The sequence below is a fragment of the Chelonia mydas genome, chromosome 9 (genome assembly GCF_015237465.2).
Source record: "Chelonia mydas isolate rCheMyd1 chromosome 9, rCheMyd1.pri.v2, whole genome shotgun sequence".
NCBI classification, from domain to species: domain Eukaryota; kingdom Metazoa; phylum Chordata; order Testudines; family Cheloniidae; genus Chelonia; species Chelonia mydas.
In genome coordinates, this window is record NC_057855.1 from 100353160 (window position 1) to 100375527 (window position 22368).

Genomic DNA, 22368 nt, shown 5'->3' on the forward strand with positions numbered 1-22368 from the left:
GCCACCAGGGGGCAGAAAAGGCACCTTCCCCTCCAGCAGCGCTCCGAAGCCAGAGGGTGTTTTCCTGGGAAGCGAGACGCTGTGATGCCAGCAGGCTGTGCCAGGCCGGTCAGCCTGCCCTGTTATATGGCCCCAGGCTGGGGCAACGTGCAGTTCCCCGGTGGCAGTGGAAGCCAGTTCCCCGTGTAATTCTCTTTGGGAAGGAGGAAGGCTGGCCTTTTGGCTACAGTTACTGCATATGCGTACAGCACCTGTCACAGTGGGGCTAGAATACAAATCACAGAGAGCAGTAATCCCTCCCCCAAGAGCTGTGCTCTGCCCTTCCAGTCAGGAGCCCTAGGTGTGAGCACCAGCCTCTTGCCTGTCCCCCCAGACTGGCTAGGCTTGTGGGAGGGCAGAGCAGCCAGTCAGAGCTGCTTTTCCTCACTTGATAGTAGGCACCTTCACTTCACTCCTGCCTGCAGGCTCCTGCGTCCTCTCTCCTCCATCCAGGGACCCTGGGTCTCTCATGCTGGTGGAGACAGGCTCAGTTTCCAGACCTTCTTTTCCCAAGTGCAACAGCCTGTTCTCGTGTGAGCTGTGCTTCCTGGCCCCACTCCATGCCTTCCCGTTCCCCATCTCTGTGCATACAGCCTTCTCTCTGGCTTGCAGAGGCAGGTATGTGAGCCCATGGCCTGCACAGCAAACGCAGAAGGAGTAGCCGTAGCCTCCTGAGCTTATTAAGGGAGACCTGAGGGTTTTGTCTCACTGGCGAGGTGTGTGGAAGAGATACTGAGCGAGTCTGTAGCAATCCTAGTGTGTCACTGAACTCAGTGGAGAATAATCCCTTTTGTGCAGGTTTCAGGGGCCTATAGCACAGTCTCTCGCACTCACTTGGATGGGCAGTTTCTCCCTTTCCGTGCCAATGAGGCTCTGCCTAACTCCAGTTCCTCAAGTTCAGGACAGCAGTAACCTGGGTATTTGTGTATTGGCAGTGGACAGAGCCCCACGGGAGATGTCTCTGGGACGCAGAACCCCAGGGATCCCTGTGTAGCATCTCTCACTGAGAACCCTTAGCACTGGGCTGCTGGCACTGGACTCTCAGTGTCGCGGGGGGGCGTGGTTCTGTAGGAATACAATGGCATCAGAAGGAAGTGTCTGAAACTGAACAGTGCCAAAGCCACAAGCTTCTACTCTGGTGAGCGGCATAGAATTGCATTCTCTCAACCAAAGGTTTCAGAGTAGCAGCCGTGTTAGTCTGTATCCGCAAAAAGAAAAGGAGGACTTGTGGCACCTTAGAGACTAACCAATTTATTTGAGCATAAGCTTTCGTGAGCTACAGCTCACTTCATCGGATGCACTCAGAACTCCTTTTCTCTCAGCCAAAGGGGTACCCTAGTTTGTGGTGCACTACTCAACCAGTCCAGCAGGGGGCAATAGTGCACAGACATAAGCCGGCCAACCCTGGCACTGGGACCAGGAGAGAGCCTAGGAAGGATCCTCTTACATGCCTGCAAGGGACCAGTGAATTCTCACCAGCAGCACGGGCATAACTGCAGGGTGGATGGGGACGTGACCCCTTCTAGGAACCTCACCCTCAGCGTGGCTGTAGGATTAGTGCAGCCCCACCCCTGGTTCCTTTCCTCCAGCTACTTTTTGGCTGTGGTAAGACGGCTGACGAGCGAGGCTCGCTTCCATCGGCCCGGCTCACTCAGCTAAGAGAGATGCTTTTTATCCCTCTCGGCTTGTCTGATGCACCCCTCGCTGTGGGATCTGGGCTCCTCCACAGCCACCTTTTGGCCTCTCCCGTGTTTTCCTTTGCTCTCCTTGGCTCTGTCCCACCCATCTCTGTGTTTAATTGCAGGACACTCCTCTGGATCGTGAGCAGAGACTGGCGCAAGGGGCCACGGGAAGCAGCATGCTGGGGCAGCAGCCACAGCTGGTGAAAGTGACTGAGAGCAGGCTGGAGTCGCCAGCCAGTGTTTGCTGCCTGGTGGTTCATGCCCACAGCACCCTACCCAAGGTGAGTCTCCAGGTTGCACAGGGACTTTTCATTGGTGGAACTGTGTGTGGGCGCAAGGCATTTAACCAGGCTGGTAGAGTTAAAGCAGCAAAACAAAAAGTGTAGACAAGCTCTAAGAAAAGGGGGAGCCTGGACTGCAGGGTAAAGCACCTTTCAGCTGGTTTAGGACTGCACCAGACAGAGCAGAGCCACCATGCAGAAGTGTGTAGAAATCCAGTTCCAGTTCTCTGCTTCCCAGGGCTGCAGCCAGAGCCCATTCTAAACAGACATAAAAACCCAGTGCTGGTTCTTCTCTTCCTGCTGGATAGTTTGTCTGTTCTTATGTGCTGCTTGCCTTCCCCTCCTGGCTGCGATGCTTCTCACTGGACCAGCACATCTGTTTCTCGTATGCAGTCCTGTGGGCACAAGGGGTAGAATGACATAAGGGGGAAGGGCATGAGAGGATGCTGGGACCCCACGGCTCCCCACGTCTTCTTTTCCTGTAGAACTGATGTTTACAGACTCACCACGAAACGATGCTGACTCCAGATTTTTACTGGGAAAACTAAGACTTCTGTTTCTTTCATGCGATTCAGCTGAGCCTGAGTCCATCCCAGGGTCCCTATGGACTCCAGCTCTCGAAGGCAACTTCCTGGGAGTCTGCCCAAGAGCTGGGAGTGTGACTTCAGTGCTGTTATAGTGTCTCCATAGCAAATCGTGTGTAAGGGCTGGGAAGGCACTTCCATTCTTGATGCCTTTTCAAATGAATTATCCTCCGGGCTGAGAGCGATTCTTTGGCAAAGTTCGGTACGTTTCCATATGGGTGTTTTAGAGGAATCTGGGAATGGGGAAGAGCAGATATAAGAAATGTAGCAGATGCCTTTTCTTGTGCCTGGCTAACACCGAAGACCAGGTTGTTTTAAAAACTCCAGCCTCTCGTGGGGTCAGTCCTCTGTGACAGAGAGAAATATGAGGTAGAAATAAAGAAGCTGAAAATCCTTCCCCACACATATGCAGTATTCCAGTTTTCCACTGACCTTTAAAAACAGTGAAGTCCAGAGTTCAGGTCACCAGATGTTTGACTCTTGCATCTTTCATCGCTGTGCATGCCCAGGATTCACATTGCACACTGAGTAAATGGTTTGGTTTGGTTTGGTTTTCTCAGTCGCTACCCTACTAGAACATGATGGCTGAGAATTTAACCTAGTTTTAGGCATTAATAAGAGAAAACATGTGATGCCATTTCCCAGGGGTTAGAGCGACTGAGGTGAGTAGAGCCGGTCAAAAAATGGAGATACAAACGCAGCCTAGCATCCCAAGCAGCCAGTCTGCACATGTGCGTCCGCTAGTGGCTGCTGCTTCACTTCACGTTGCACTGCTGTCACTGTATTGGTTTCAGACCCATAAACCTGTGTGTAGACAAGCCTCTAGATTCATGCACCTGCCACCACAAGTTTATTGCAGTGGTGTTGTAGCCATGTTGGTCACAGGATATGAGAGAGACAAGATGGGTGAGGTAATGTCTTTTACTGGGCCAACTTCTGCTGGTGAATGAGGCAAGGTTTTGAGACCTGAAGAAGAACTCTGTGGAAGCTCAAAAGCTTGTCTCTTTCACCAAAACAAATTGGTCCAATGAAAGACATTACCTCACCCACCTTGCCTCTCTTCAGAAGTTCATAGCCGGTAAACTGGGGATGTGTCTTTCCAAGTCCATTTTTTTGGGCAGCTTGTTAGCTCATAATCTACAGTGTGATCGCCTAGCATCTGGTTACCTCCGGAGTGGTTGCTTTATAAACATCTAGGCGGGTAGGTAAAGCACCTGTCTAGGTGCACAGTTGTGTCCCTAAGAAGAATGAAAGAGTCACTATGTCGATCTGAGGAAGGAGCCGAGGGTATTGATTAAAGATGGGAACAGAAATCCAGTTCAGGTTTTGCTCCCTCCAGAGATTTTACTCTCCGTTCACTCTACATGGACACGGAATCCACATCAGTTTTCTCTTCTTATTGTCTTCACTATAAGCAGAGCCAATAAAAGCAGAGGAAAACATGCAGTCTTCACTAAGAAAATTATCCATTGAAAGTGGGAGTCAACCATGAATCTCCTGGTCTCTCTAATTTAGGTTAGTTAAGTCCAGGTAGGATGGTAGAGATCCTCAGAGGGACCCATCTAAGCTAGGTGAATGGGCAACCCTATGGCTGATGGAGTTCGTTGTCGATAAATACACAGTAATGCACATTGGAGGGAAATTTCAAAACTATTCTTACACCTTACAGGCATCTACATTAACTGTATCCACTAAGGAAGGGGACCTGGGCATCACTGTAGACAGCTCAGTGAAGATCTCTGCTCAGTGTGGAGTGGTGGTCAAAGAAAGCAAATAAAACGTCAAGATGCCTAGAGAATAATATGGAAAATATTATAATGCCTTTATGTCCATCAATAGTACGGTCTCACCTAGAACACAGTGGGCAGTACTGGTCACCCCCTCTCAAAAGGATTTTGCCAAATTACAGGGGAGTTCAGAGCAGGAAGACGAGAATGACGAAGAGCCTAGAAAAGCTTTTTGTGTGAGGAGAGATTGAAAAGACTGGGATTGTTTACTTAGAAGGGAGACAAATAAGAGAGGACATGATAAAAGTATCTGAAATGACTGGTCTGGAGAAGATAGACTGGGAGCTTCTAATCTCCCTGTCTCATAACAAAAGAACAAGGGAACATTCAGTGAAATTTTAAGGTGGCAAATTCAAAACAAATCAAAGGGAATACTTTTTCACACAACATGTAATTAAATTGTGGAACTCATTGTCACAGGATGTCATTGCGGTTAAGAATTTAACAAGATTCAGAAAGGATTGGACATTTATATGGATCTCCAGAATATCCAGAATTGTTGTAGTTAATACTAACACATTTTGGAAGAGTTGTTAAACCTCATGGTTCCGGGTATAAACCAGTCTCTAACTGTAAGGGATTAGGAGATGTACTGTGGGAGTCAGGTCACCTTGTATCACTGTCAGACAGGATACTGGACTAGATGGACCCTAGGTGAGACCCAAAATGGCTATTATTATGTTCTCTCCACTGGGGTTGAAAATTGTTTGGGTGCCAGCATAGGCAGCACCAAACTGTCTCCAATATCTATTACAAAACAGTAGCTAGACCCCTGGGGAGTGAGAGGGAATAAGGGGAACTATGTTTGTCACTTCTTGTCAACAGCTGGTGTGTCCTAGGAGTCTTCCGTGTATGACTAGTATATAATCTGTCAGCAAACCATGCCGTCTGGGATTCTCACATGGACCGTGCTTGCAAGTGTTAGTCTGGTTTATACTTTATTGTGGGGGAGCCCATACCAGGTCTTTCATAGGTACTTCAGCGGGAGAGGTAACATACATGCCCTTGAGCAGTGGAGGCATGGGGTTAGCATAGCATGATTCCTGCAGGGCACTGGAGCAGAATGCTGGCCAGGGGACACCGGGATGTGGGGACGAGGAAGGGAACTGGTGCTAGGCTGGAAGCCCTGCAGGACAGAAACATGGTCTTTCTATTTATAAAGTACCACAAGGCCCTCTCGAGCCTAAGCAATAACAGAATTTCTCCTGCTGGAAACTTTGGAGAGTCTCCGTTCTAGCTCAGTCCGTGTTTGTGGCTGAAGTTGCAGTGTGGGGAATGGAGGAGGTCCTGGCAATGCTGTAGAGTTGTTTTCTACTCCTCATGCAGCCTGGATTTTCTGATCCCCTCTTTTTTGCAGGTTTCAGAGTAGCAGCCGTGTTAGTCTGTATTCACAAAAAGAAAAGGAGGACTTGTGGCACCTTAGAGACTAACCAATTTATTTGAACATAAGCTTTCGTGAGATACAGCTCACTTCATCGGATGCATCTGATGAAGTGAGCTGTAGCTCACAAAAGCTTGTGCTCAAATAAATTGGTTAGCCTCTTTTTTGCATCCCCCATTTTCCATCCTGTCAGCCACTGTCCTATTCTGGTTCCTCTTGTCCCCTCCCCAACAGTTCTGTGTCACTTCCCCTTCTGAGTCTGTCTGCTACGAATGATCCAGTGTAATCCCTGCAGATGGCTCATTAATAGCACCCCTCAGGCAATGGACGAGGATGCTGGCGAAGGAGCCTGCAGAGAGGAGAGCAGTAACTCTCCCTGGATCGTCTCCTGGCAATTGACTAATTCACTCTTGTTTTCCATCAGTTTCAAATATCAATTAGACAAAGAAATCTTTGGGGAGGCAAAGTCCTGCCAGCCTGCTGACTGACGAGGAATCCGTTAGAGATTCATAGCGCGCAAGGTCAGAAGGGACCAGTCATCTGATCTCATGCATTGCGCAAGCCGTAGAATTTCACCAAGTGATTCCTGCCTCAAGCCCGTAACTTCTGGCTGAGCTAGAGAAGATCTTTCAAACGAGACAGTCCATCTTAATTTAAACACTTCAATCCACCCCTCCCTCGGGAAGTTGTTCCAATGGTTAATTACCTCTCTGTTAAAAGTGTGCTCCAGCCATTACACCTTGTTCTGCCTTTGTTGGTGCAATTAAAGAGCCCTCAACTATCAGAAATCTTCTCCCCATGTTGATATTTATAGACTATGATCAATCCCTTTCTTAGCTCTTTCTTTGTTAAACAAAATGGACTGAGCTTCTTTAGTCTGTCACTCCAAGGGAGGTTTTCCAGCCCAGAATTCTTTCTTGTCATTTTTTTCTGACCTTTCCAGTTTTTCAGCATCATTTTGATGTGTAGACACCAGAACTGGGGACAATCTGCACTAATGGCCTCACTAATGCCACCTGCAGTGGTATTAGCACCTCCCCGCTGTTACTCAGTGTTTCCTTGCTTACACGTCTGAGGGTCACAGTAGCTCTCTTAGCCACCTCATTGCAATGGGGGCTCATGTTAAGTTCATTGTCCACTATGCCCCAAGTCCCGATCAGAGTCACCGCTTCCCAGGCTAACCGGTGGGCCCTTCTCAGTAGAAAAGAACCATATGCTGGGCGTTGGATTAGGACTGGTGTGTGTAATGTAGGAATCTGCTTTACATTTACATTTCAGTTTTCGATTGCCAGTCCTGGAGTCTGAAGCCCTGAATTTATTCCCCCAGAACATTCGCCACTGGCAGTCCAGGCTTTCCACTTGCCCAGCCCCTCACCACTATTCCTCAATCCTGCTCTAAAGGAGCTGCCTCTAGGGAAGGTGCAATTCAGTCTGCCTGGGGCTCTGCTGAGGCTACCGATAAAGGGGCAAGCTCTGATGTGGAACATCTTGTTCCACCTGGAACAAGAGACCTACCAGCTCACTGGATGCAGGAGCCCCTTGGTGGGTAGTAAACAACAAACCAACCCTTTGTTGACTGCAGACTGTAGCTGAATGTGAAGCAGGGACTTAGAGGTGAAAGTCTCCCATCTGCTTTGGGCTCGTTCTGGATGATTCTTGCATTCCCAGTGCCTGAGCCACGCTGCCGCCTCCTCCACTGCAGAGGTGGAAGGGACAGGGAGCAAGGGAAACTGCTCCTGTTAGTAAGAGTGAAGAGGAGTAATGAGTCACTCCAGCTGGATCTCAGTCTGTGGAGGGACTGGGCAGCAGGAGGACGAGGGAGTGAAATTCACCCTGGGGGAGAGAGCTGGTTGTCAGACTTGCTGGAGCTGGAGATGCTGAGAGCTGCCTCATCAGCAACTGAGGACCCTGCTGGGATCCCAGAGCTCATGATCTCCTGCTGCCTTTCAGAGAAGCCCACCAGAGTGCAGAGGAGGAAGTCTGAGAGCTAGATGGTTGGTTTGCTCTGTCCTAAAATGAGGGGGGCCACTAAAAGAGCCGCTGCAGCTTCTGAAGGGGGGAGTTGCTGGGGCCTAGGAGGGCTCATATCTGCATCCACCCGAGGGGAGCAGCATGCCCCACGAGAGCGATTCAACAGGCCCTTGACAAACCTTTCGGAGGGGCAGCTGCTCACACCCCACACAGTGTCTGCTCCCATATGCAGGCTGAGGCCTGTGCTGCCCTGCCAGCCCCTGCTCTCACCTGGCTGAGCTGCTGGGGATGCTTCTCACCACAGCAGGGGCAGCTGCAGATTGCCGGGTCCCAAGGGGACTGATAACGGGAACCCGGTGTGTAGGGCTGAGGCATAGCCCTGGGCCCTGCCATGTGAGAGACGGCTGGCTCTGCCCCACTCACTTCCAGAGCCTCGTCTTGTGCCAGCCCCAGCGTTAATTCCCCCGAGAACATCTGTGACCCATCCTGCCCAGGCTGTGTGTGTGGGGGCTGATGAGGAGCTGCCACTGTCTCAGGATGAGGAGATGGGACCCCACAAGGTCTCTGCCCCCCACACAGAAAAAGTTTGTGTTGGGCTTCTCTGCAGGGCAGGCTGCTGTGCAGGAAATGGACGTACTGTTTTCTGCCTTCAGCTACATCCTGTCTTATCTTGTGAACCATACATTGAGGTTACCAGGAGAAAAGTGGGTGTTACTGAGGAGCTGCAGTTCTGTATGGGGCTGGATCAGATCCTTTGGCGCTGAGGCTGATCCACAGAGCAAGGCCATGGAGACAGACTTGTGTGTGACTCTGGCATCCGTGCCTAGAAAGGAGAAGCTGGAGCCTTGCTGGAGAATGACAGAGCTGTCTAAAGGAGACTAGTGTGGTGTTAGCCAGAGAGCACAGTGCTGCCGACCAGGGGACACGGCCAGGAGCAGCCCTAGACGTTTTGCCAGCCATCCCCGTGTCGGGGGCCCGTGTTCCTAGGAGGGGTGGGTTTGGGAGCCAGGGAACCAACAGATTCATGCACACTCCTGCTGTCTCAAACTGCCAGCTGGATATGTGCAAACCTAACTTACCCCGTCCGCCTTGCGAAAGCCTAGTCTACACACGCTTTTGGGACTGACCTGACTGGTTACAGGTGTGGCTTCTTACCAAAGTTGTTATGTCAGGACAGCCCCCCATGTGGATGCAGTTGTACCAGCAGCAAGGTGCCTTATACGGGTATCACTTAGTGTGAGGGGGCAGCTGCCCCTCACTGGCAGAAGAGGAGTTAAAAGCAGCCCTAGGGAGGCTGTACCAGAGGCAGCCAATTAGAAAGGGGCTGAGAGGAGCAGCCAATCATGGCCTGGCAAGCCCATATAAGAAAGGCTGTAGGCAGAGCAGAGGTCAGTAGTGACTGGAACTTGAGGGGAGAAGCCCAGGCTCCTAGCTGGGGGAAGAAGCCCCAGCACCTGGGGCAATTCAGTGCTGCAAGCAGGGACTGGGGACCTAGGGAGAGCTCCTGGCTGCTAGGGCCTGCAGGCTGAGGCCCTGAGGTAAGGGCAGAGGAGGGTGCTGGAGCCGCATGGCAAGCGGCCACGGGACAATGGACTGCAGTTGCCACTGAGGGAAGTGGCTGGGTGGAGATTGCAGGTCTCCCAGAAGGGGAGACCACGGCGTGTGGCACAGCCAGAGGGCAGTGTCATGAAGAGGATGCTGCTGTCCTGGGAGTGACGTGGGTCCAGGAGCAGAGGTGATGGTGGGTGAGACACCACCAGAAGAGGGTGCAGAGCTAATGCCCAGGACAGCCAGTAGGAGGCGCTGCAGTGGTGAGTCACACCCTGTCACATGTAAATCTCCTCGCTTGACAGGAATAAGGGATGGCGGGATAAACACTGTTCTCCCGGTGTAACCACATCCACAGGGGGGCTGTACTGCTGCAAGCATATTGGCTCCCCAGGCTTCAGTCCTACTCAAGACCATTTTCGCTCTGAGTTGGGCCTGTACTGATGTTTCATTCCTTCCTAAATGCTGCTCTTTCCCTGCTCCCATCCAGGGAGCAGAATGCAGGCAGCTGTGGAGATAAAATTAAACCGGAACAATAATGCTGATGAGCCGGTGCTTGGCACCACCAGGCAAACGGTGCTCTCCCCCCACTGCACATCTGTTTCCCACGTGACTCTGATCCGACTCGGACCTCCTCTCTGTGGGCCTGCCGGTGTGGTCCATCCTCTCCCACAGTCCTCTGCTCTGAGCATACCTTCAGTGAGGTGTTGGCTCCAGCCCTTCCAGCCAGTTTGATTTCCTAGATCTGTGCAGCTACCACTCTAGGACTGTCCTTAGTGTGAGCAACAGCCCGTCTTAACAAGAGGGACACAGAGAGACTATTTCAGAGAGCACATTTCCTGAGTGCTCCGAAATTGCAGGGTTTTGTCAGCCTGCCCAGTTTGGGTTGGGTGGCTGTAACATCTGCTGATTTCTATATGCAGCCTATAAATAGGAAACATCCGTGTGTGGAGATCCTGCCTTATTGACAGTATGTGGGCGAGCAAGGGCATTGCTGAATGCGCAGCACAGACCTGGGAGTTACGCAGTAGCTTGCTCTGGGCCCAGCAGGGGTAATGGCAGGAGCAGTTTTCCCTGTGTCAGCAGAGCTGAGGGCAAACTGTCCCCCTTTCAGAACTGGCTAGTATTTTATCGGGTGCAAAACAGTGGGGAAATTGCTGTAAAAGCAAAATGTGTGCTAAGAAACGAGCGCGGAGTGTGTAACTGCATATCGCCTCGGCCCCCTGGGAGCAGGCGCTGGCTGCGGTGTATTGTGGTGTTCAGTCCAGTGCACATGGCTGTGTGAGAGTGAGGCAGGAGACGCTCTGATGGTCTCATAAATCACAGAAAACCCCTTCTTCTAGTCGGGGACCTGCCTCCATGTGTCTCTTCCCCTCCCTAGAGCCAGCACTTAGGTACCCTGATTGGCACTGGGGACAGATACACTAATGTTCCTCCTGAGGTGTCTTTAAGTAGAAAGCAAAGCCAGGTGGTTGTGAGAGGCCATGGGGAATAGCAGCGCGTGTGGGCGGGGGCATTCACGCGTCACTCTGTATTAGCAGGCAAACCTCTTAGCTTCAGTTCATTGGTCCCATGTCACGCATCCATCCTCAGGCCGGCTAGTCCATGTGTGCTGCCGGGGCAGTGAACTCAACCCCTAGGGGCCTGGAGCGTCACGCTGTGCAGCCAGCCTCTCTCGTCCCACCCTGCTCAGAGCGACAGGGCTCAGTTCCAGAGCTGAAAACAGGAACCTGAGGGGCATTTAAAGGGAATTGAAAGAAAGAAGCCGAGTTGTGTGGCAGTGCTGGTGACTCCTTGTCTTTATTGCCTCTTGTATTTGAGCGATTTTCCCCACGCTGTGATTTCTCCGCACTCAAACAGTTAAAGGTCCTACACGAAGCTTGCTCCTGGGGCAGGAGTGGGTGCAAGCCACACGGTTGTGGGCTGTTGTTGTCATCGTGGTTCTCAAGAGTCAGAGACACGTACTCCCAAGATCAAACTACTGGGGGGCTCCGGTCTGGCCTGCAAACAGTTAGGCGTTCTGACCTGTCACGCTCTACAGAAATGGCAGTTGTATAACTCCAACATCCATCCTGCAGCTTTGAATACGTAGCTCATGCGAGGTGATGGGAGGGAGGGAATAGAAATCCCCATTTTTCTGCCCCCCCGGAACAAAACCGAGAAGGAATAAACAAGTGAACATGAAGCAGCTGCTTGCTAACCAAACAAGGGCCCAGGGTCCCTGCATCTGATATTTTAATACCTATGAAAAAAGTCCTTTGCTACAGAAATGGCCCCGATTCATGTAAAAGTCCAGTCAGGCTGCTGGCAAAGAATACAAACCCCACAATGCATCACTGCATGGCTGTGTGGCATGTGCTCTGCTGTTCGTGCATTTCCCCTCTGAGTGAGATGCCTAGTCTTGTCAAAGGATGGCTCCTGCCCTTGGCCATGCTGAAGCTGTCATTGCAGAATGAACTTCCTGCTGCCTTATTTGGAGGCTGTCAGCTGATCAGTGCCAGCACCAGCCTTGTGACATCAAAGTACCTAGGAATTGCTAATAATAAAGAGGTGAGCAGAGAGGCACCCGGAGCACCGAGGGAGAGTGAAGCCCTCCCTGTTCCCCCCGTGGTTATTTTTAGAAATGCTGAGCAGCTATTGCCTATCGCGGACGAGAAAGAAAGCTGTGACCCACTGCCCAGGGGCGTTGATAGCAGCTCTTGCTGGGGTCGATCAGTGTCAGCCGCTGGAATTTAGAAGCTCTTCAGCAATTTTGTGTTTTTTTCAGTAGAGCACACAAGTGCAGAAGCCAGAACAGTTGGGGTTCAAGCAAATATTCTGTCTTTGGTGCAAGCTCTGGTCTGAGTGAATTATTCAAACTGCTTCATATAACAATTGAAACCAGTCTGGATGTCTAATCTGCCTGTGTCCAGAAGATGCTGCTGTTAAAGGGGATTTCAGCACTGAATGTGTCCGTGTGAACTCTCACTATCCTGGACGTTTTGGGGTTGACTGGCTCCAGTTTTACTCGAGGTTCTCACTCTTCCTACCCCAGGGATGAACAAGGAGGCAAGGGAGACGTGTAAACGGCTTCAATAGAGGAGAAAAAGTCAGTAGATTAATGTAATCACCCACTGCCGCCCGTCACCGCAGTATCTGAGCACCATCCGTGTAAATCCGTAGCAATAGCGAAGTCCCTAGTGGACTTCTTGGATTCTCTGGCACTTCTCCATTTCCACGTATAAAAACACGGCCTGAGGAAGGGTTATTTATTCATTGGTTGGTTAGTTCATTTGTTTGTTAGTTTCAAATCTAATTTTGTTGGTTTGGGGGTTTATTTTATCTTGTGGTGGGGGAAACAGGTAGAAAAGGTGTGTCAGGGTTAGGAGGGAGGGGAAGTGAGGGGCAAGAGGGGATGTCAGTGTCAGGGAGAGGGGCAGGAGAGGGTGTCAGTGTTGGGGGCAGAGGGGTATGCCAGTGGTGGAAAGGCCTATTCGAAGTGGCAGGTTTCTCAGCAGTCCCTGAGGACGGCCAGACTCTGGATTCATCCCGTCTCCTCTGGAGGGTCTCTCTGAAGCCACTTCCCTTGGGTCCGGAATGCTGCGTCCAGCTCCCCAGGGCTCCATGCTGGGCACTGAGGTGTGCACTGTCCCAGAGCAACATGGCCGTCAGGTGGCTCATCTGTCCACATTCACCCCTTAATGTAGCTGGGAATTAATCCAGTAACTGCTCTGAAGATTTCAGAGTAGCAGCCGTGCTAGTCTGTATCCACAAAAAGAAAAGGAGTACTTGTGGCACCTTAGAGACTAACCAATTTATTTGAGCATAAGCCTTCGTGAGCTACAGCTCACCTCATCAGATGCATTCAGTGGAAAATACAGTGGGGAGATTTACATACATAGAGAACATGAAACAGTGGGTGTTACCATACACGCTGTAACGAGAGTGATCACTTAAGGTGAGCTATTACCAGCAGGAGAGCCGGGGGAGAGAACCTTTTGTAGTGATGATCAAGGTGGGCCATTTCCAGCAGTTGACAAGAACGTCTGAGGAAGAGTGGGGGTGGGAATAAACATGGGGAAATAGTTTTACTTTGTGTAATGACCCATCCACTGCCAGTCTTTATTCAAGCCTAATGTAATGGTGTCCAGTTTGCAAATTAGTTCCAATTCAGCAGTCTCTCGTTGGAGTCTGTTTCTGAAGGTTTTTTGTTGAAGAATTGCCACTTTTAGGTCTGTAATCGAGTGACCAGAGAGACTGAAGTGTTTTCCGACTGGTTTTTGAATGTTATAATTCTTGATGTCTGATTTGTGTCCATTTATTCTCTTACGTAGAGACTGTCCAGTTTGGCCAGTGTACATGGCAGAGGGGCATTGGTAGATGTGCAGGTGAACGAGCCTCTGATAGTGTGGCTGATGTGATTAGGCCCTATGATGGTGGCCCCTGAATAGATATGTGGACACAGTTGGCAACGGGCTTTGTTGCAAGGATAGGTTCCTGGGTTTGTGTTTTTGTTGTGTGGTTGCTGGTGAATATTTGCTTCAGGTTGGGGGGCTGTCTGTAAGCAAGGACTGGCTTGTCTCCCAAGATCTGTGAGAGTGGTGGGTCGTCCTTCAGGATAGGTTGTAGATCCTTGATGATGCGTTGGAGAGGTTTTAGTTGGGGGCTGAAGGTGATGGCTAATGGCGTTCTGTTGTTTTCTTTGTTGGGCCTGTCCTGTAGTAGGTGACTTCTGGATACTCTTCTGGCTCTGTCAATCTGTTTTTTCACTTCAGCAGGTGGGTATTGTAGTTGTAAGAACGCTTAATAGAGACCTTATAGGTGTTTGTCTCTGTCTGAGGGGTTGGAGCAAATGCGGTTGTATCGCAGAGCTTGGCTGTAGACGATGGATTGTGTGGTGTGGTCTGGGTGAAAGCTGGAGGCATGTAGGTAGGAATAGTGGTCAGTAGGTTTCCGGTATAGGGTGGTGTTTATGTGACCATCGCTTATTAGCACCGTAGTGTCCAGGAAGTGGATCTCTTGTGAGGACCAAGGACTTGAGCTGGCATCACTGGTGGACTCGGGGCCAGGGCGGGGACTGACTGACAGGTTGGTTGTTTTCACAGTGGCCTAAGCTGTGGAGAAGGCAGGCAGCCCCATTTTTGCACCAGCTGCAGCCTGTGCTTTGTTTGCACATTCAGCTACAGCAGCGCATCCTGCATCTCTGTGCCCCTCACCCTGCTCTTCCCACACAGCGTCACGGCGCGGTCGTGTGCCGCCTTTGCCTGGTGCAGCTGGGCAGGAAACCAGGGATTGTTCGGGAGGCTGTGGAAATTCTGTATGTTTCAGTTGGTGTTAAAATGAAGGGCCTGGGACTGACCAGACAGCTCTGCTGTCCCTCTGCCCAGACTTCCTGCCCTTTGCTGTTCTACACCTGGGCTCTCCCTCACAGCTCTGATAACACCTCTGTTGTATCCTGCAACCCTCCCCCCAACCCTTTCCTATTCCAGTCCTGGTCTCTCTCCAAACCCCTCAGTCCAGAGCTCCCCAGGCTAGCCAGGCCTGGTCTTGTGTGCAAAGTGGGCAATTACTGGGTGTTACGTGGTTGTTCTTTCTGTTGTGGAACAAAATTCCTTTACCAGAGTGTCCAGAGCAGAAAACTGTCTGCCTGCAGCTGCACCCTTTCCCCTACCCAAATGGAGGGGCGGGTCCATGCTTCTGTCTACAACCTCCCTAAGATCTGGGGCGTGGAATGGGAAATCTCCTGGGTGTGTCACTGCACAACAAACTCCATTTTTAAAAGAACAACCCAAACTTGAACACAGAGTCTGGCAGCCCAGCTGCTTTGTGTTTGGGATGGTGGAGCAGGGGGGACCTCTCTGCATTTTAATGGAGCTGGGCTGCATTGAAACCAGGATGCTAGTTGCAGAGGCAGTACCAGTGCTATTCTAAACGGAGCAGCTAGAATAACTGCTTACAAAGGTATTTAGTCTTTAGGATTTGGAGGATCAGTGTTGAGCGGTGCTGAGATCCTTATCCCTGGCTTTGTAGGCGTATCTTAGAGGAACCTGCTTGAAGGCGAATGAGAGAGATGGATGAGCGCAGGTTTGGAAATGGCCTTGACTCTCTCATAAATTCAAATGACTCTTTGATTCGTCTTTCGAAGACCATTTTTCTTTCCTAAAACTTTTTCCTTAGGTCATGTCTTCATTGCTAACAACCCCAGTGATGTAGATGCACTGATGCAGACTTTCAGTGCAAATGCGTTGCACTGAAAAAAGTGACTTGCACTGGTCCAGCACATCTACATTGTGCGTTTATACTGGTGTTTGTACCCAAATAGCTACATCAGTGCGCTGCACTGGTGCAAAAATCCCAGTGTAGATAAACTCCTCAGTTTTCATCTGTGCCCTGCTTCGGGCAGGGAGGGGCATGGACAGCCTCTTGATGGATTGGATGGCAGGAGGCATGTGTAGTAAATACCACAGGAAGGGCTGTGTGTACATCCTTTAAATATATGCAGAATGTTACCAAGTTCCCATCTCTGCAGTAATTTCATAGCTAAGACAGACAGATTTTACTCTTTTAATCCTCTCCGTAAAACCAGTCCCTCCAGCTTCCTAATTACTGTTGTGGATTTTCTTTGATTTGTTAATTTGTGAATATCTTTTCAGTTTTCAGGTGCCCAGAATTGCACTAAGTGATTTAGGATCACAGTCCCATTAAGGAAAAAAGAAAAGGAGTACTTGTGGCACCTTAGACTAACAAATTTATTTAAGCATAAGCTTTTGTGAGCTACAGATCACTTCATCGGATGCATTCAGTGGAAAAAAGCTGTAGCTCACGAAAGCTTATGCTCCAATAAATTCGTTAGTCTCTAAGGTGCCGCAAGTCCTCCTGTTCTTTTTGCGGATACAGATTAACACGGCTGCTACTCTGAGTCCCATTAAGGACAATTGGACTATGCCCCTAAATCACTTGGGTATTTTTGAAAATCTCACCAACAGTTATTAATTACACAGAACTGTATATGTGAATAGCACTTTGTAAAGCAACAAAAAAGGAGCCAACAGGGTTATCAGAGGCAGTGTGGCCCAGTCAAGAGGGCAGAGGACTAGAATGAGGGACACCTGAGTTGTAATCCCAGCTTTGTCACTGACTTCCTGTGTAAACTTGGGCAAGTCGCTTTGCTGCTGTGTGCCTCAGTTTCCCCTCCTATTCTTTGTCTATCTTGTTTGTTTAGTCTCTAAGCTCTCTGGGGCTCTTATTGTTTGTACAGTGCCTAGCACAATGAGGCCCCGGTCTTGGCTGAAAATTTTTTTTACAAATAATTAGTGAAATGAATTGTGAATTCCCTATCCCAAACAGTTCACAGCCTACGCGAGGAAGAGAACAACAGGAGATGATGACATGGGAAGGGGTGCAGGAGAGGATGAAGGCCAAGGTCACTTGGGAGAGAATTGAGGGATTATGTAGGTTGAGATTGTTTTTAATTGAAATATAGAGAAGACTATAAGCTTCCTTGTGTGAGTAAGTTTGGAAAAGACTTAGAGGAGGGGAATGAGGAATGGCAGATGGGTCGGGAAGGGGGTTCTAGGCGTAGGGTACTTCATAAAGAAAGGGGTGGGAATAAAACATAGTCAGACAGAGATGTTAGCTGAGCAAAAAGGGAATGAGCAGGGTAGTGGATGACTTTGAGGGCAAGTATGAGGAGCTTGCATTTGGTTTGGGAGCCAGTGGAGAGAGTTGAGTTGGGGTTGAACACAGGTGTGATATTGAGGTCAAACTACTATTTTCATAGTTGAATGCCGAAGTCAGACAAGAGCTACCTAGAAGAGGACTGTTCATAGAATATCAGGGTTGGAAGGGACTTCAAGAGGTCATCTAGTCCAACCCCCTGCTCAAAGCAGGATCGATCCCCGACTAAATCATCCCAGCCAGGGCTTTGTGTTGCTTTCCTGGCCAGGTATTTGCATAGACAGTGTCAAATCACCTTGCAAATTTAGGTCTTTTGTGCTGTCCCCAACTGCCACCCAGTCACTGTGATGCTTTTGACACCACGTAATATTCTGGTTTTGCTGGTGAGGGTACAGTAAGTAGGCAAGAGCACTGCACCTAAAAAAATTATTCCAGTGATTGAAAGTCTGGCAGAAAGCACTGGGTTCCTGGCCTGCAGCTTCTTGGAAGAAATTATCTTTTTAGATTTAATTTCCCGTACATTTAGTTACACAGACGACTTGTAACGCTCCTTGTCACAGTGCTACGTGGTTTCCCAGAAGTAGTGCAAGCTCTTTCCTGCACCCCTCCTTGCTCCCTCAGGTGTTATGTTTCTTATTCATTCTCCGCATGTCAGGTGAATTTTCCCAAGTTGGATCTAATATTTTCGGCAGTGAGAATTTGTGCAGCTGTCTCGTGCTTCTGTAACATGTGAGGGATGTATTGTGTTCCCTTCTGGTAGCTGTTCCACACAGAGGATAACAGCCTGTTATTGTTACCAGCTAATTAAGTTATTCTTCAGGTAGTAGAAGCCTGTGTGTTTTGGTGCTCAAGGTCCTGTTTTTAAGCCTTGCTGATAATTTATGGGGAGGGCGGTTACACTTGCAAAGGTTTAAAGGTTTGCTGTTGCTGGGACTGGGAACCCTCTGCTTCTTCTCAAGGCATGGGTGGTGCAGAGAAGAATAAGAAAATGTGATTTACGCTGTAAAAGTTCTCTCTATTTTCCAGAGACCTTTGGTTACTGACGTTAAACACAAGCAATCCATAGCTTAGTCTCAGTTAGGCTGCCTGGGGACCCTTAAACTTATTTCAGTGGTGGCCACATGTTTGAATCACATCAGAACTCTGGACATAAATTCTGTGTTTTTTCTGTTACACTAAATAACCCATCTGTCCTTGTTTTTGAGGACAGAGGAACTGAAATGGTTGATAAGAACAGTGTACCTTTAAGAGAGACAAGTAAACTGGCTGCTGCAGCTTCAGCATGCCGCTTGATTGGCTGAGAAACTAGCAGGCAGGCTGAAGGAGGGGGCAGCCATTCAGAAATTTCCAGCATTACTGCCTTCTTTAAAGGAGACAGAAAAGGGGAGGGTAGCTGAAGGAACATCCGATGAAGTGAGCTGTAGCTCATGAAAGCTTATGCTCAAATAAATTGGTTAGTCTCTAAGGTGCCACAAGTATTCTTTTTCTGAAACCTGAAGGAACATCCTAACTTTCCACCCCAGTCTGTGAAACATGAGACTCCTGACCCTCCCTTCCTCTTGGGGTGTCTCTGGATCCGGGTACCTCCTGCTGGGTCCCCCAGGCTCCCAGTGGCCGCACTTTATGTAGTTCCAATCCAGTAAGGAGACTGAGTCCATTAAACAGAATCGCTTGGAAGATTCTTAGTGAATGAACTCCAGATAGTTTATTAGCTGCTGCAGGGACAAACATAACCAGAATTTCACGAGGCTGAGGGGCCGGGAAAAGTGGCAGCAAACAAATAATGAGCAATCTATTTCAATCAGTCCAGCAGCACCCAGGGTTTCTGGTTATCCAGTCTGACCTGTTCAGAGGTCTTGTTCCCTGTCTCAGCAGGGATATTTTCTGGGCTGGGATGTGATGATGACACAGCCCCTGCCCGAAGGTCATTAAGGCTCAGCTGGTGTTTTTGGTTTTAAACCCAGATTCTCTTGAGTTTTTTGTGTCATGACCATTTCAAATCGCCTTGGGTGGGAGGTAGGGCCTGATTCTGCAGTGTGCTGAGCACTTTCCATTCCTGATAGCTTGAGTGGGAGGTGAAGGCGCTCAGCACCTCACAGGAGGGTCCCTTGGTGTGCAAGTTGGCAGCCTCCATATCCTGTTCTCCTTTTGTGCCCTACAGGGAGCCTTTACCTGTTTTCTCTTATCTGCAGACAGCTCCCCTCCTCCCTCAGGGCCCTACAAGCTGCAACCTCCCTTCTGTGGAGGAGGGTCAGAGGAGATTCCTTTGTCATCCAGGCTCCTAGAGCAGCTGGCAGAAGTTGCCCCCTCCTCAGAGGCTGGGTATGCTCTGCGCCTGCCTGCTTCCACGCCCTGTCAGTCCAGAAAGCAAACAGGTCTCAGGCTTGGTCGTGCTGAGCACACTCTGCAGGCCCAGGCCCAGGAACCTGCCATTAAGGCAGCAATAGTTAACCCCCATGAAACCAGTTGTGGATTGCAACTCCACACGGATCCTAATTGGAAGCTGCTCTCACACTGGCCTGTGGGAGCTCTTGCTTGGAAATGGGAGATTTTGCTGTCGGCAGGAAGACCTTAAAGGGGACTCTGCCCATTTGGTATTTCTTTCCCTTTAGGATGGCTTTGCAGCAGAGCTCAGTTCCTGTGAGCCCAGCATGGTCTGGTTGGGGAATGCTTCAGAGCGGCAAGTGTAACTCGGGCACTGGGACCAGGGGGCAAATCCCACAGAGCCTGCACAAAGCCCACTGAGATCAGTGAAACTTTCTCTTGATTTCAGTGGGTTTGCGGTCAGGCACCTGGCTCTTAGGTGATCTTGCTGACTTGGGAATAGCACTGATGTGCTCCAGAGGGAGTTGCTTGCTTTGGTTGAAAGAACTGGCTGGTCTGATAGGAGGAGATAAAATAAGGGATTTTAGAAACCGTCTCCCAAGTTCCCCTCCCAAACTCGGAATGATTAAGTTACCAAAGTCTGAAAATTAGCAGCTGTTTGTCACAATATTTTCTATGTATTCAAAGCCCCCTTGTTACTTCTGTTGTCAATTCCTGCTAAGGCTGAATGTGTGAACGTGTCTGATACCTGCATGGGACTAGTGAGGAATGGGTGAAAGGAAATGGGGAAGCATCACCAATTCAAAAATCAACAGTCAGGACCAAAAAATCTTGAGATTTGTTTCAAAATCACAAGATCTTAAAAATAGATCTTTTTCTTTTTCTGGCTTTTGAGCCTTGAGGCTGCACTTGGGTCATGTGTTCAAGCTTTTCTCTGCAGTGAGGCCTGGAAACTTCCCTTTTTTTTTTTTTTTTTTTTTAATGAAATTGAGATTCTCATGTAATTATGACCCAAGGCACTGGGCCTTTAAGAAAAACACCAAATATCACGAGACTCATGAAAATATCATGTTAATGTCACCCTTTTGGAATAAGGGCTTGTTTTATCCGTGTGTCTTGTATGACACTGACAGTGTCCTTGGTGCTTAAAGTGCAGGTCTGTTCTGAAATGTGAATATGTAAAAATGGGCTCCTTAGTTATCAAAGCTGCTCCCATGGCACATACAACCATAGCAATGTCGGGCTGGAAGGGACCCCAAAACTAAACTTACCCAGTTCTTAAACCTTTCCTCAGATTTTCTTTAACTTTTTATCATTTTTGTAATTCTTCTCTGGACTCTCTTCAGTTTGTCCACACTTTCCTAGACTGCAGTGCCCAGAATTGGACACAGAACTCCAGCTGAGGCCTCACCAGTGCCAAGCAGAGCAGGACAGCTATCTCCTGTCTCTTACAAACAACACTCCTGTTAATCAACACAGGATATTAGCTTTTTTCACAGCTGCATCACATTGTTGACTCATTCAATTTGTGATCCACTGTCACCCGCAGACCCTTTTCAGCAGTATTACCACTTGGCCAATTATCCCCCATTGTGTAGTTGTGCATTTGATTTATCAAGTGACGTATTTTACATGTGTGTACTGAATTTCATCTTGTTGAACTCAGACCATTTCTCCAAATTGTCCAGGTTGTTTTGAATTCCAATCCTGTCCTCCAAACTGCCTGCAACTCCTCCCAGCCTGGTGTCCTCTGCAGATTGCATACGCATACTCTCCACTCCGTTATCACAGTCATTAATGAAGATATTAACTAATACCCGATTAATGCAGAGTTGTTTTCTCATGCCCACATATGTTGGTAGCAGAGATGCTGCTGGCTTTAGTGAGAAAAATTAGTATTCCCTTCTTTTCCTTTCTGTTGGCACTACAGAGCCAGTGCAGGTACAGGAGGGGGGCCAAGTTCTGTTCCTGCTTGTGTGTCATCAGCAGAATTGCTTCCTAAGCTCTGAGAGACCAGGTGCGTGAGGTAACATCTTTCATTGGCCCAAATGCCATTTGTGACAGAGAGAAGCTTTTGAAGTAAGAGTTCTCCTTCTTACTAAGTTCTCATCGGTTACACTTGTGCAACTTCACTGGAAGCCAGTAGGTTCGCACAGGTGTTGAAGGCAACATTTGTCCTGCAGAACCTTTATTACTGAGGAGGAAGGAAAAATCCAGCCTGATTCTGAGAGCCCTGGGGGTGCTTGTGGTGCTGGCAGTCAGAAAAAAATATCATTTGACTTGTAAATTGAGCATATTTTATTGGGTGTCAAGGCGAGATGCTAAATGTAGAATCCCATGATTTCATTCACAGTCCTTGTTCAGGGTAGAAAGACACTTTAGCTAATAGGTTTCAGAGTAACAGCCGTGTTAGTCAGTATTGGCAAAAAGAAAAGGAGTACTTGTGGCACCTTAGAGACTAACCAATTTATTTGACTTTCCACAGTATGCATCCGATGAAGTGAGCTGTAGCTCACGAAAGCTTATGCTCAAATAAATGGGTTAGTCTCTAAGGTGCCACAAGTACTCCTTTTCTTTTTACTTTAGCTAATAATAACCATGCAAGCCCCAGGAAATTCTGAGGAAAGGTCCACGCCATGTTTTTATCTCCCCACCTTCCAGTTAGGTATTGCCATGACACTCCCCCTTAGGAAGGGGGCCTCAGAATAGGCAGCAATCTCCTAGCCCTGCAAGCTCACTCCAGACCTGCGGACAGAGCCTGCCCTCATGGCAAACTGTACCCAGCTGTGAGGGGTTTTTTTATGGCTTCTGTGCAATGTGACAAGGTTTAGTAGCCATGTGGGGTGAGAGATCCCTTCTCTGGTGGTAGCACCCTGCCCCCAACAGGTTTCTGGAGAGAACCTACTACCCCTGCGTCCATTGCAGTGAGGTATTCAGCATCCACAGGGGTTAAACAATTGGATTGACTTGGCAGGGGTCTCTAGTTACTCTACCAATGAACCCCTCGAGGAGCATATAACTTGCTGACCTGCTGTGGAAAAGAGTCTAGGGAGTCACAGAGACTGGCCCCAGGGAAGGACTCTGGTCCAGATAGCTGGAAGAGGGAATTTCTCT

The 22368-nt window shown here is 49.0% G+C and overlaps 1 protein-coding gene across 1 annotated transcript in view; it reads left to right on the forward strand.

Moving 5' to 3' along the window:
* Positions 1-22368, forward strand: part of DLG3 (discs large MAGUK scaffold protein 3) — a 177184-nt gene that overhangs the window by 25481 nt on the left and 129335 nt on the right. Inside the window, 1 exon segment of the mRNA XM_043522989.1 lies at positions 1844-2002. Within this exon segment, the coding sequence (XP_043378924.1) occupies positions 1844-2002 (159 nt within the window).